The following is a 14,490-nucleotide window of genomic DNA, read 5'->3' as shown; positions in this document are numbered from 1 at the left end:
TAAGAGTCTGTTATGATTCCTTACACGGTACTATAAGTCCAATTGCTTAATAAATAAAATAAAAAAATACTGCAATAAAGGCGGTAATTTTGACCGACATGACATCAAAAAAGGAAGATGATGGGAAATGTATCTTCTAGATCACCATATAAATAATAATAATAATGATAATACACTTTATTTATATAGCACCTTTCAAAACGTAGTTACAAAGTGCTATAACATAAAAATACATGGTGAGCAAGATAATTAAACAACAGTATGTAAACATAAAAACACAGAGTAAAACACATAGAAAATAAATATAATAAGCTTAAAAATAAAATCACACAAGTCATTACAAACTTGAAGAAGAGCCGTTTCAGTACTATGATTTTTCTAAAGCCAGATTAGAATTTTTCTAAAATATTGTTGTCATTGATAAAAGCTAACAATTATTCTGCTACAGTTTTTTCTAAAACTTTATCTAAAAATGGGAGCTTGGAAATATGTCTAAAAATGTTGGGCTTTTTAAGAAATGGCTGAACCAGCGCAGTTTCAGGGACAGAACCTGTAAAAAGAGAGCAGTTAAAAATGTGCAGAATACAAGGTGTCAACATTTTTAAAACATCCTTATAAAGAGATATTTAGTTATTCACAATCTTATAATTATGTGAAGTGATGGGACTGAAGCTTTTTAGCTTTTAAAACGATGTTACAACGATTTTTTTAAAGGGCTGTACACATAAAAAATGTATGTGAAAAAAAAAGCACTGAGAGTAAAATAAGTCTGGTGTTCTACACTTTTATGCAGAAGGGATTGGCAATATATTGATATTGTCAAACAAGAATAGATAAGTTGTTAGACTTTGGATTTCCTCATATAGTAAGTTGGCATGTTGTCTTTTCACATTTTTATGAAAAGACAACACGCTAGTATGAAGACATCATTGTAGAGCTGTGCCCGTGATACCCACCAGGAAAGGACATTTGTTCATGTGTTCATTATGGGTAGGCCAGTGCCTCAGGACGCACTTAAGCCTGGCTGCCTGTCCACTCTCTGACTCTCTCCTGGATCCCCTTCCCCTCGCGCAGCCTGGCTCATTTTAAGTTAATGTATTGTTCATCGAACTCCACTGCAGTGACTTTTTTTATTTACTTTAATAAATGTGAGTTTGTTCTCGCTGAATTCCCTCTCCTTTGTTGTGGCCACGATTTAAAAAAAATGCCTGGGCAGCTTAGAGGTCTAAGCATTGGTTTTAAGTTTAAGGGCCCAGGGTTCGACACCAAATGCAACATCTTTTGTCTTCGACCTTTTTAAATTTACATTATATCTTTGTTCAATCACATTATAACATTTCCAATGCCATTCTCTGGTACGCTCATGTTATTTTATCAAAGCAGCAATTGCCAACCTTAGAATATCGATGCAATTGTTTGTTTGTTTGTAGCCTTTATTTATCCAGGTTAAAAAATCCCATTGAGATCAACGATCTCTTTTACAAGGGAGACCTGCGGCACATTTAGTTACACATATAAAAACAAACAGAAAACAAAAGGACATCACAACATAATTACAGGGGTATACATTAGCAACCTATTTACAATTATTGAGGTATTTGCTAAAAAATATCATGACAATTGATATAATCCATATTGCCCAGCCCTGTGCAAAACCGTCACAGAAAAGCACTCACTCTGTTTGGACAAACTCTGAAGCCTGTCCACCTCTCTGGTCTTTTCAGTGAGGTTGGCCTTCAGTCCGTCTCTCTCTTCAGTCACTGAGTAGAGCAGCTGATCTCTGGCCTGGAGACGCTCAGTCAGGTTTGCTTTGACAGCGGAGAGATCTGCAGCTGCACCACCTACTGAGTTATGGTCTGGAATGAAAAAAGATGTTTCTTAAATTACCTGATGCAATCATACTGACACAAACCAAAGTCAATGTTATCTAATTTCGCCCAAGGAGAAAAATAGAAAACCAATAGATGTTTTGATCAAATGTGCATCTTTCAGAGCAGAATATTGCTCCTTAAAATCACACGTTCAAAATGACTTATGAAACGAATATAATATATATATTAAAAATAAGACTCACGGTGGACAGCGAGGCCGATGAGTCCAGCCAGCAGGAAAACAACCAGCAGCCCCGGACCGAGAACAGACGCTGGGAGAAATCTCCTGGGACACAGAGAAGACCAGGGAGTTTAATAAATCCAAAATCCACAGCTCACTCTGTCTGACTGACCCTTACCTTCTTGTATTGTTGATGATCTTGAGCTTAGGGGTTTGACATCGTCAAGGTTGACATAGATTTCCTCCATCGCTCATGGGAATGTCAAGTATTGAAGTATGTGACTGAGGAAATTGTGTTGGTTGGTTTCAATTTCTAAAAAATGTGTCTTTTTGAGGAAGTCACAACTCTCAAGTGTTAAGAGTAGTTTTATTGCTGTGTCAGATAATTATCTATCTAAAAAAAACAATACAAATATAAGGAAATGCTATATTTTTCTAACGCTGAGTCAAGACAAACTCAAATAAGCTTTATTGACATGACCATAATTAAATTAAAACATAATTAAATTAAAACACACCCGTAAAGCTCTCTTTGACAAGTTTAAAAGAGTATTAGCTGACATTGTTGTGAAAGCAGGGATCTTAAATGAATGCTGATAAACACAAGAAAACAAATGAAGACAACTGGGGAACCTTTTGAAAGACTTTATTTTTGTTCATGATTACATAAACACATATAGTGGTGAGTACCTTTTTATATCCTGCTTCTTTACACATACTTTCTCCAGTACAGCGTTAGCTCTGAGTGTTAGCGATGCTTGCTAATGTAAACACTGACCATATTACTTCCAAAATAGTTGGGCATTGTTTCTGATAGCGACGTTTCTGATAGTGCCGTGGGTGTAAAGCCAGCCCTGATTTTAGTAATGTCGTCATGACCGCAGCACATCTGGATCAGCTCCGTTGTACCCCCGTTTTTAGAGATTTGGGTACGGAGGAAAAGAGAGAGGGTTGTATTTTCGGACACTTTGTGAGTCTCCTTACACACCGGGGACACATATGTGTGTATAAAAGACAAAGGTGCATTTTGCATGATCGGGGACCTTTAAGAAAAAATGGGAAGTGGTAAGGCTGCTTTTTATCTGATAACAGCAAGTTGTTGAGTGCAAGAGCTTTATCTTGTCCGAGAACATGTAATACACCCACCATATTTTTATAATAATTTTGTTGATTTTGTTAATATCGTAGTTCCAAATAAAAGAGGAAAACAATCCAAAGACAGGTTGTTTTAATCCACTTCTTATTGAATTTACAGAACAATACTATACTCTACCCTGATTTATACTGCTACCATGATATATAACTGCATATACTGTGAAAGAAAATCCTATATCCTACACTAAAATAATCAAAGGTGCTTAAAAGGCAGTTATAAATGAAACACAAGACAAAAAAAGATTCACATGTACAAGGTTACTCAGAGAAGCAACACACACCTTCAGCAGGTCAGTCCAAGATGTTCCCAAGAAACTGACCCTTTTTGGGCACAAAGGCACTGCTTCCTTATTTTATAATAACATGTGACTGTGTGTTCAACTGTGGGAAGACAGCTGTGACTACATTTACCAGTAAAATATTTAGAGGAAGTAGTAGCTGCGGAATTAGTTTTGGTTTTGACTAATTTTTGATGGGATGATTACAAACATGCAAATAGACTGCTACTCATCGTGACCTTCCCTTTTATCACTGGTCACAATGATGCTATCTCTGTCTGAAGGCATTGTTGTGGACTTGCATGCATGTGAACAAGATGATAAGTATCAGGGTACATGGCCATGAAATGTAATCTAGCCTTTAAATCCTCTTTCCCCGAATAAGGGCGTGTCCACATAACGCTCCAAGGGTTGTTTTGTTGTTCCTATGACAGCAATGTCTTGACACTGTATCACCATTGTTGTATTACAAACTAGCCTCACCCCTTGGATTTTATTATCGATTTGTGCTATGTATTTGTTTGACATTGTGTCTATGAGAACAAACAGGAGGATGCTTGTTCTCACATTTTGTGTGATTGAGCGTCACAGCTTTAGTCTGACAGCCTTAGAGTGAGGAGGATGATATGTATATGGTACGATAAAAGCCACACACTCACTGGCAGATCTGCTCCAACAAACAGGCTCTTTGGTCTTTGTTATGATGGTTACTGTCTGACAGTGAGACAGTCATTTCCTTCAGTGACGTCAACAGCGTTTTTCTGGAAAGTTTAAATATTTTCAACTTGACCAAAAAGGTGGAACGGTCAGAAGAAAGACGAGGGGTGCAACTCTTTTTCTGAAGACCACGGTGTAAAACAGTATATGCTATCGCCTTATTGGAATACATTTGAAAAAAGATGCTGACGTGCAGAAAAGGCGATATGTAGACCCAAAGCAGTTTAAGTTTAATAAATCAGGTATGCAGTAAGCCAATTGTATCTACCTATTTAAGAACATGTAAACACACTGACAATAAAAGGGCTACAAATACATCGAATAGATGATGTAATCCCCATAAAAAGGCAAAGGGGTATGAACCTCCCTCTCACTATCCTGCTCAGTGGACCAGAACCTGGGGCACGGTCTTCTGCAGGTTCAGTCCCCAGAGAGCGGAGAAGGGAGGGAGGCCTTCGAAGCCCAGCAGCTGGCGGGTGGAGGACTCCCAGCTGAATCCAAACTCCAGCCGGCTGTAGACACACGGGTACTGCCGGTCCGCCCAGCAGACCCAGTCCACCGCCCTCTTCACCTCCTCCCAACGCTCAGGCCTGGAGGAAGAAGAAGAAAGTCGATATGAAAACAGGTTGCCACTCTGGATAGAGTGACAGCTAGTCTCCAAAAATCACCCAGACCCTACCAAACAGTGCCCATGTAGTTATAGCCTTTTCTACACTTCTTGCGAGACGTTTGATTCTTCTAAAATGGAAGCAACATTCCCCTCCATCCTTTTCTCAGTGGGTCAAATATGTTATGTACTTCTTACAGTTAGAGAAAATTAAGTTCTTACTCAGGGGCTCCTCTAACACCTTTATTAGAACATGGAAACCCTTTCTGGACTTTTATGACTCCTTACAAGATCCACTTGATAAAGAATAAGGTTGGATTGAGCAGTGAGCAGTGAGCATTTAATATATATTCATATATTATTGATTCATAATTTTTCTCTTTCTATTCCATTATCATTATTATTATTTGCTTTCTTTGTGTTTATCTCTGTGCTTTTTTTTTTTCTTCCTTCTTTGCCCCCCTTGAACTAATGTAATTATGAAAACACTGTATTTACTGTTAAAGGGCTCTGTATCCTGTAACTCAATGGGTTAATGCAGGGGTCTCAAACTCAAGGCCCGGGGGCCAAATCCGGCCCGTGACTTCATTTTATGTGGCCCCGCAAGAGCTTGCAAAGAATATAATACGTTTATTATACGGTTACATGCCACTTTACAGAAGCAGGTTGCCCATAAACTACATGTCCCACAATGCATCTCGTTTTGTGACATGCCACTGAAGAGACTTGCAATTATTTGCCCTGGACTTCATTGGTTCCCGCAAGACATAATGCGGGAATTTGAGAGCAGACAGGTGTCGGTGCTTGACTTTATCAACAATGTTGCAACCTGGAGCAGAAACATAAAAGAAAACAAACACACACACACACACACACACACACACACACACACACACACACACACACCTACACACACACACACACACACACACACACACACACACACACACACCACACACACACACACACACACACACACACACACACACACACACACACACACATACACACACACACACACACACACACACACACACACACACACACACACACACACAGTACTTTTGACAGATGTGTTTCTTGCATAAATACAATATCTCCACCTTGATGTTTCATTTGTATAAGCACTTTTTTAATTGGGTTGTTTAGGCCATTAAAGGTGGGGTCGGTCATTTTGGAGAAACCAGCTAGAGTGCGCTAGAATTTGAAAATACACAGCCTGAACAAATCTGCCACTTCCTTACAGAGCCCCTCCTCCAACACACACGAACGCGCACATGACCAATGAGGGCAAGAGATAAGTTTGTGCACAGATGGAAGGCTGACAGGCAGGTAGGCCATCCAGTTATTTTAGCCGGGCCGGCTAAAATGATTGGTCGTGCTTTTTACAGTACTACGGCTTCCACAGATGACATTTTTTTATGGATTTTTTGTCAAAGCACTTAAGATATTCATTGCTATCGGGATGTTAAGAGCATTCCATGGAATATAACAAAAAGTGTATCTCGAGCCGGTTTCTCAAACTTACCTACCCCACCTTTAACTAATAGTGAAATTATATTAATGTTCATAGTTTCAATTCTGGTGTTTTCTGTGTTGTAACAACTCTCCTTTACACATAGTTCTCCAATCACTTCTCAAAAATGCACCTTGTAGAGCTTCTAAACCTGTGTACATAATTTGTATCACCTTTCTTGTATTTCCCAACAGTGCATCCATACTTAACCCTGCACGGGTAAACTGAAAATAATGATAACACATGTGACAACAGAACAAGAGTTGAGAGTCAAGACAAATTCAAATAAGCTTTATTGACATGCCCATATTAAAAACATACTATTGCCAAAGCACATTGACAATAAAGAGATAATCAAGTCCATTGTGTTAAATAGAGACATATCATCTTACAAAGCCATACAGATGAATAATATTCTAAATGTATTGATCCTGTATAGATCTGTTTTACTGGTTAATAAAAAGAGAATAGCATGACATTGTTGTGAAAGCAGGGATATTAATTTTAAATGCTGATAAACACAAATGCCTTTCCTCTGAAGTACTCTGCCGCTGATCATAAATATAAAAAGTACACATAATTTCAAAGACAACTTTCAGGGAGGAGTTGTTCACTTTGAGAAAAAAAGGTGAAGTGGTAAAGCTGCTTTTTATCTGATATCAGCAGTTTGTTGAAGTGGAAGAGTTTTATCTTGTCAGAGAACATGTAAGACACCCACAATATCTTTTTACGGTTTTTATCTTTGTATGCATGCTCAAAGAAAGTTGCCATTTCCTGATCTAGCTATATCTAATTTGCCCATTTACTAAAGGTCTGTAATTAACTTCAAATAAAAGGCAGTTTACTTTTTAAATGAAACATGAGCAAATCCTGCAGTTCAAGTCCCAGAGTATTATTGTGATAAACATACATACATGTTTGTATTAATTGACAGCACTAGTTTTTACAGTATGTACAAAGTGGCTGGTACCTATGAATGTTAAATACCTGCAATAGATTTGTACTCACATGGCCACAAGAGGTCATTGTTAGGAAACATACTGTATAACACACAGGCTATTTTACACATTTGAACAAGTTAGACCAATGCTGAGACTAGAGTATTGTTGTATATTTCTGAATTATTCAATAATGTTTGACAGTTTTTATTTTTATCATATTCTGCTCATTAAGTCACCTTCAATATTATAACTTTCAGGAACTGTGGGCTTATCAGCAGATGTTTTTAATAAGCTGTTTTTATGTTGATGGGTAAAAGGATTTAACATTTACATTTTATTAGACATTTTCAAAGACAAAAACATACGGACAAGGACACGGCTCAAACAGAACAGGACAATAACATGAAGGGTGGGGGGGTAGGGGGATTACAGTGTCAGTTACATGTTATGTATGCATATGGCGTTGTATTTATACATGATTTGCTTAATAATATAGATATACTTAATTGTTTCCTCATTATTATTATAAAACAAAACATTTATCATAAATAAATAAATAGATAAATAGTCAAATAAATACATTTCCCATTTAATTTCACTTCTTTCATTATTATTACCATTATTTTTCTGTTTCTTCATAGCTTATTTCTCTTTATTTATTAATTAATATTATTATAATTATTATATTTATTATTGGCAGCCGAGATGGTTTGAGTCCAGGAAAGCCCTTATCTTATCCAAATGCCTGTTGTCTGGCTTAACCAAATATAACAGGGAGAAAGCAGCTTCGTCCATACTGAAGATGTTTAGGAAGTCCTCCAGCCATCTATTTCAATTGAAGCAGTTGGGCTTTCTGACTTTCCAGTTCATAAGAACGTTACATAAGATATGTAAAAGGATTAATACAAATACTAATTTAATTGAGGCAAACAAAAGTTGGCAAAAACTAATTAAATTACTATTTATTTATTACTGATATTAATCCTAAACAAAAACACTAAATAAATGTGATTTATCAATTCGAGCAAAGTAATTCTTATTCATGAAATCAGGCATTTTGTATAGTTTTAAATAACTCGATTTAAACTCAATTGTAAAAGCATGATTGCATGTTTAGTATCCAAACAGTCACCAATGTTAAGCTTCTTTCTCACAGATCCAAGGCAGATGGTCCTCACAGGACTGGTCGTTCCACCAGGCGGAGGGACTGATGTATGCACAGTGTGTCCTCTCTGCTCCATTATCCGGCTGTGTTTCTTCCCAAAGCCTAACAGGTATTACAGGAAAACAAGATGAACTAAAAGATTGGACATCAAATACAAATAACTATAAGTAATACAGCCATGTTCTTTTCTTAACACCCAAATGAATCTTCTGGTGAAAGGGGCAGACACCCTACGTTTAAATGCATCCTGTGTGTTGTGTTAACTCCCATTACAGAAACATGTGAAACATTTAGAAAGGTCACAACATAAACCAGCATCTGTATTTAAAACCAAAGTAAAGCCTTACGTCAGATTCAGTGGAGATCCATCCACCCATGTCCAGGTCCCCTCCTCTTCTCTGTCACTCAAACCAATCCAAGTGTCTCCCTTGATCATGCTAGAGATGAATTCCTGTTCACATATTAAAAATGCAGTTTACTGGGATGGACATCAACATTCAGATAACTTTTCCCTTTTTACTAGCTCAGAAATATGTAATTAACACCATTGTTGTGACGTAATCATTATAGCTGATAGACACATTTGCTAGTATATGTACAATAAAAACATTATTGATTGATAAAAGCAGTAGTTATACAATCACAAGTGTTTAAGCAGCACACATTACCTGTTCTTCCTCACTGTCTACGGTCACCAGATGTGCTCCTCCGGCTGTGCAGTTTTGTCTGCTTTGTTCCCAATAAGCTTCCTCAGTAGAGAGGTTATAACAGGAACAACCGAACATCTTCCATCCTTCAGGACACGTTTTCTCTGTAAAAGTTTTAAGATCTTGTTGATTTACTGCTTTAAACTGCTGAAATATGGAACTCTTGAGTGCATTATATGTCACTTTTGTAATAATAATGAAAAAACATATTTATTAAGCATTTTTAGAGGGATCAAAAGAGATCACAAATTTCATTGCAGAACAACTACTTCTCTATTTTTGGGATTTAACTAACTGTTTGGATGTGATCTAGTCAGGTACCACAGCACTGAGACTGATCTTGTTAAAGTCTTCAATGACATCCACTTAAACACAGACAGTGGCAACATTTCGGTGTTAGTTGCTAGACCGGAAATTATTATTATTATTATTATTATTATTATGCTGCAAATATCTGGAACAAACTACCACTAAGTTCTTCTTCCAATTGCTTATATTAAAAAGTAATTTAGACAAGGAAACTGGCCATAAGCATAGTTTACAGAGAAATATAAATATGGTGGGTGAAGAAAAATAAAACAAACTATAAATGAAATCACTCACAACTAAGTCATTAAAAACTAATTCTTGATTATCATTAATGAAAAGTGTCATTGTGTAACTATTTTACGAAAGTATCAATAGTCAGCCTTAGACTATCAATATTGAGGTATTTTGTACAAAATATTATGATAATTGATATCTTACATACACATACCGAGCCCTATGCAAAACCCCACATGAAGCACTGACCCTTACCCATCAAACACTGAAGCCTGTCCACCTCTCTGGTCTTTTCAGTGAGGCTGGCCTTCAGCTGGTTGATCAGCTGATCTCTGGCCTGGAGATGCTCAGTCAGGTTTGATTCGACAGCGGAGTCTGAAATGAAATGTAAATAGATGTTTTTTAAATGACCTGATGCAAACATACTGACACAAACCAAAATGAATGTTTTCCTAATTTGGCCCTAGGAGGAAAACGATAGATGTTTTGGTCAAATGTGCATCTTTCAGAGCAGAATATTGCTCTTGAAAATCACACGTTCAAAATGACATTATTAAACATATTAAAAGAAAGACTCACAGTGGACAGCGAGGCCGATGAGTCCAGCCAGCAGGAAAACACTCAGCAGCCCCAGACCGAGAACAGACGCTCTGAGAAGTCTCCTGGGACCTGAACACAGAGAAGACCAGGGAGTAATACAGTAAATCCAAAATCCACAGTGCACTCTAACTGATACTCTTACCTTCTTGTATTGTTGATGAGCTTGAGCTTAGGGTTTTGACATTGTCAACATCGTCATAAATTTCCTCCATTGCTCATGAGAATGCCAACTCTTTCCTAGAAGGTCAGCTCTGCAGCAAGTATCCTGAAGTATGTGACCTGGAAAAGTGTGGTTGCTGGTTTGAATTTCTAAATGCTTTATCTATTTGAGGAAATCACACATCATTTGAGGAAGTCACAGATCATTTTATATAAAGAATATCAGGAAATACTAACTTTATTGATATGACCATATTAAAAACATACTATTGCCAAAGCACATTGACGATACAGATTTAAGACTGAAACAAGTGTGATAATCATGTCCATTGTGTTAAATAGAGACATATAATCTTACAAAGCCATAAAGATGAATAATATTCAAAATATTCTGATCCTGTAAAGATCTATTTTACTGGTTAATAAAAAGAGAATAGCATGTCATCATTGTGAAAGCAGCTACAAATATTTGTTGGCGTGAAAAGCTGGCTCTCTTGATGGCACAAGACACAAGACGAACTGGCACAGATTTAAAGAATATTATTCTGTTAATGTAATGTTAATTTCTGAAAGTTGAGACAATTTAAGTTACCTTTTGTTGAACTACTGTATAAGTCTTTCAGTCTTCCTCTCAGTTATCCACTCTCAGGTGAAAGCCGTACTGCCGACGCCAGCTGATGCGCCACAACACCACTTCGAGCCCGGTGACTGGGTAGTGATCAAAGACGTCAGGAGGAAACACTGGAAGCAGCAACGGTTCCAGGGAAGTAGCGTGCCAAGCTACCATCACACGCATCAGAGGGTTGTGTTGTTCAGAGGGATGTGTTCCGGTTCATATACATGTAAATAAAAGTTTTACACAGAAAAAAGTTTTACATATGTATTTCTTTTTTTTTCAAAAACATTTTTAGTCACATGAAAAAAGTGTAACAGTGCATTGCAGCCAATAAGGCATTTTCATTTTTTTTTTTACAAAAGAACCCTTACCCACTTTCCCTCAACCCAGCCCCATCCCACCGACCCCCTCTCCCGGAGCACTGAGGCAACAGTACATCAATTACATACCAAATGATAAATACAATAATTTACATGCACATACAGTATATACAAATACACATACCTGCATACATACATACATGTACACATACACATACACATACACATACACACACACACACTAACAAATATATCAAGGGATGTCACACGGGCTGCATGTGTGGTGGACAGGGGAGTAATAATATCAGAATTATAGGCAGATAAAGGGAGAATCCCTACAGCGACACCATATCAGGGGCAAGACGGTCTACATAACTGATCAGTGGCATCCAATGAGCGTAAAACTTATCTGAAGAACCCCGGAGAGTAAACTTAATTTTGTCCAACTTTAGGAGAGACATAGTATCACCCAGCCACATTTTAAAAGAGGGAGGTAAAGGAGATTTCCACAAAAGAAGGATTTTCCTACGAGCAATCAAGGAGGTAAAGGCAATGACATTGGTTTGAATGTTTGTCATGTTGATTTCATCTGGGGGCCTACCGAAAATAGCTACATGGGGGGATGGAGAGATTTTTAGACCTACAATTTCAGAAATACATTTGAAGAAAGATTGCCAGAAGCTAGATAATTTAGGGCACAACCAGAACATGTGAGTCAGGTCGCAGGGGGCCTGGGAACATCTATCACACCTGTCATCCAATCTATCTGGATAAATCCTGGAGAGCTTAGCCTTGCTATAATGTAGTCTATGGAGAACTTTAAATTGTATTAGGCTAAGTCTATTACAACTGTTGGATGAGTTGACGGATCTCAGGGCCTCCTTCCAAAAGTCATCAGAGAAGGTGATCTGTAGTTCCTTTTCCCAATTGGTTCTGATCTTATTAATGGCATATGTCTTTTTGATCCACACATATTTGTTTTCCGTTTAAAACCGCATTGTATGCACCCGTCCTCTGGTTGAACTCATGATACCAAGGGTGAACTTGTTCTCTGTTTCAATCTTTGGCTCGGGCCAAATGCATGATTGTGCATTACTAATAGTCACAAGCAGAAGCATAACCCAGGATGTCATTCATTTCTGTTCCTGTGTACTATGACAAGAGTGGGCCTTTATTTTCTGGAAAGCCCCTTAACCCTTGTGTGGTGTTCATATTTTTGTTATTCAGCCAGTGTTCGTGGGTCTGGTGGACCTCAAGGTTCAAGGTTCTTTATTGTCAATCTGACATAGCTACAGAGTAATTATGCAGTTGAAAATCTTATGTCACAGGCTTCTCCAACAATGCAACATAATAACATAACATAATAACAATAAGAGCAAGAGCAATACAAAAATAGTGCAGTATGAGTCTATATACAAGTTATTGGAATGATATATATATATTAGGTATTAGATACATACTACTGAGTAGCAGTTGAATGTTTGAAGTTGTTTCAACAGTTCAATTTTTTAACAGTCTCACTGCCCGCGGGAAGAAACTGTCTCCGAATCTTCTTGTCCTTGCCCGGATGCTGCGGTAACGTCTGCCAGACGGCAACAGAAAGAACAGTTTGTGGCTGGGGTGATGGGGGTCTTTGATAATCCGTAGTGATTTCTTCCTGAGCCGCTGGGAGTAAAGGTCCTCCATGGATGGCAGCTCCGTCCTGGTGATGTGCTGTGCAGTTTTCACCACCCTCTGTAAAGCCTTACGATCGAGGTCGGTGCAGCTGCCGTACCAGGCCGTCATGCTGCCAGTGAGGATACTCTCTATCGTGCACCTGTAGAAGTTGCAGAGTATCCTGGAATCCATTTTGAACCTCCTCAGCCTGCGGAGGAAGAAGAGCCGCTGTCGAGCTTTCTTGGTGATGGTGGTGGTGTGAAGAGACCATGTCAGGTCCTCAGTGATGTGGACCCCAAGGAACCTGAAGCTTTTGACTCTCTCCACCGTAGTCCCATTGATGGCGATGGGGGCGTGTCCCTCTCCCTGCTGCTTCCTGTAGTCCACAATCAGCTCCTTTGTTTTGCTGATGTTGAGATGGAGGTTGTTCTCCTGGCACCAAGATGTCAGGTTTTCGACCTCCTCTCTGTATGCCGTCTCGTCATCGTCTGTGATCTGGCCGATGACGGTCGTGTCATCAGCAAACTTCACGATGGTGTTGGAGCTGTGTGTGGCCACGCAGTCGTGGGTGAACAGGGAGTAGAGGAGAGGGCTGAGCACGCAGCCTTGAGGGGCACCGGTGTTAAGAATCAGGGTGGAGGATGTGATGTTTCCCACCCGCACTGCCTGGGGTCTGCCCGTCAGGAAGTTCAGGATCCAGTCGCAGAGGGCGCTGTTGAGCCCGAGGTCTCTGAGCTTGATGGCCAGCTTGGAGGGCACAATGGTGTTGAATGCTGAACTGTAGTCAATGAACAGCATTCTCACATATGTGTTCCTGTTCTTCGGGTCCAGGTGTGAGAGGGCAGTGTGGAGGGTGAGGGCTATGGCGTCGTCTGTGGACCTGTTTGCTCTGTAGGCAAACTGCAGGGGGTCCAGAGATTCAGGGAGGGAGGAGGTGATGAATAATTTGACTAACCGCTCAAAGCACTTCATTATGATGGAGGTGAGTGCTACTGGGCGGTAGTCGTTGGGGCAGGTGATGATTGTCTTTTTGGGGACAGGAATGATGGTGGAGTGTTTAAGACATGTGGGGACTACAGACTGCAGCAGGGACCTGTTGAAGATGTCTGTGAACACCTCTGCCAGCTGAACTGCACACACCCTGAGAACACGGCCAGGGATGCCATCAGGTCCAGGAGCCTTGTGTGGGTTAACCCTTTTAAAGGATTTACACACATCTGCCCTATTTAAAACAAAAGGGCAGTGTAGCTCCTGGTCCCTCTGTACCTCCACAGCCTGGCTGCTCTCAAAGCGTGCAAAAAAACTGTTTAGCTCATCTGGGAGAGATGCGCACGCAGACACTCCCGCAGCACCCCCCGCTGCTCCTTTGTAGTCAGTCATTGTCCTTAGTCCCGCCCACATATTCCTAGTGTTACAGCCTTTGAAGTCAGATTCCACCTTCTCTTTGTACTGTCTCTT

The 14,490-nt window shown here is 39.3% G+C and overlaps 2 protein-coding genes across 6 annotated transcripts in view; both read right to left on the bottom strand.

Moving 5' to 3' along the window:
* The window catches only part of LOC117487624 (CD209 antigen-like protein A), a 63,912-nt gene extending 61,578 nt beyond the window's left edge, over positions 1 to 2,334 (bottom strand). The window contains exon 1 of the mRNA XM_034136249.1: positions 2,231 to 2,334. Within this exon, the coding sequence (XP_033992140.1) occupies positions 2,231 to 2,300 (70 nt within the window). The 5' untranslated portion in view covers positions 2,301 to 2,334. The remainder of the gene's footprint in view (positions 1 to 2,230) is intronic.
* The window catches only part of LOC117487626 (CD209 antigen-like protein C), a 46,200-nt gene that overhangs the window by 12,450 nt on the left and 19,260 nt on the right, over positions 1 to 14,490 (bottom strand). Inside the window, exons 1-7 of one of the 5 annotated variants that reach the window (XM_034136258.1) lie at positions 11,033 to 11,310; positions 10,424 to 10,603; positions 10,261 to 10,350; positions 9,937 to 10,056; positions 9,100 to 9,242; positions 8,779 to 8,882; positions 7,891 to 8,533 (exon numbers count right to left, since the gene is read on the bottom strand). In XM_034136258.1, the coding sequence (XP_033992149.1) occupies positions 8,404 to 8,533; positions 8,779 to 8,882; positions 9,100 to 9,242; positions 9,937 to 10,056; positions 10,261 to 10,350; positions 10,424 to 10,493 (657 nt within the window). In that variant the 5' untranslated portion in view covers positions 10,494 to 10,603; positions 11,033 to 11,310 and the 3' untranslated portion in view covers positions 7,891 to 8,403. Of the gene's footprint in view, positions 1 to 1,676; positions 1,857 to 7,890; positions 8,534 to 8,778; positions 8,883 to 9,099; positions 9,243 to 9,936; positions 10,057 to 10,260; positions 10,351 to 10,423; positions 10,604 to 11,032; positions 11,311 to 14,490 lie in introns of those variants that run through there. The other 4 variants (XM_034136253.1, XM_034136256.1, XM_034136254.1 and 1 more) reach the window with 4 other exon arrangements.

This window comes from Trematomus bernacchii, unplaced genomic scaffold, assembly GCF_902827165.1.
Source record: "Trematomus bernacchii unplaced genomic scaffold, fTreBer1.1, whole genome shotgun sequence".
NCBI lineage: Eukaryota > Metazoa > Chordata > Actinopteri > Perciformes > Nototheniidae > Trematomus > Trematomus bernacchii.
Note: the sequence above shows the minus strand (reverse complement) of the source record. Positions and strands in the feature narration are given on the sequence as shown.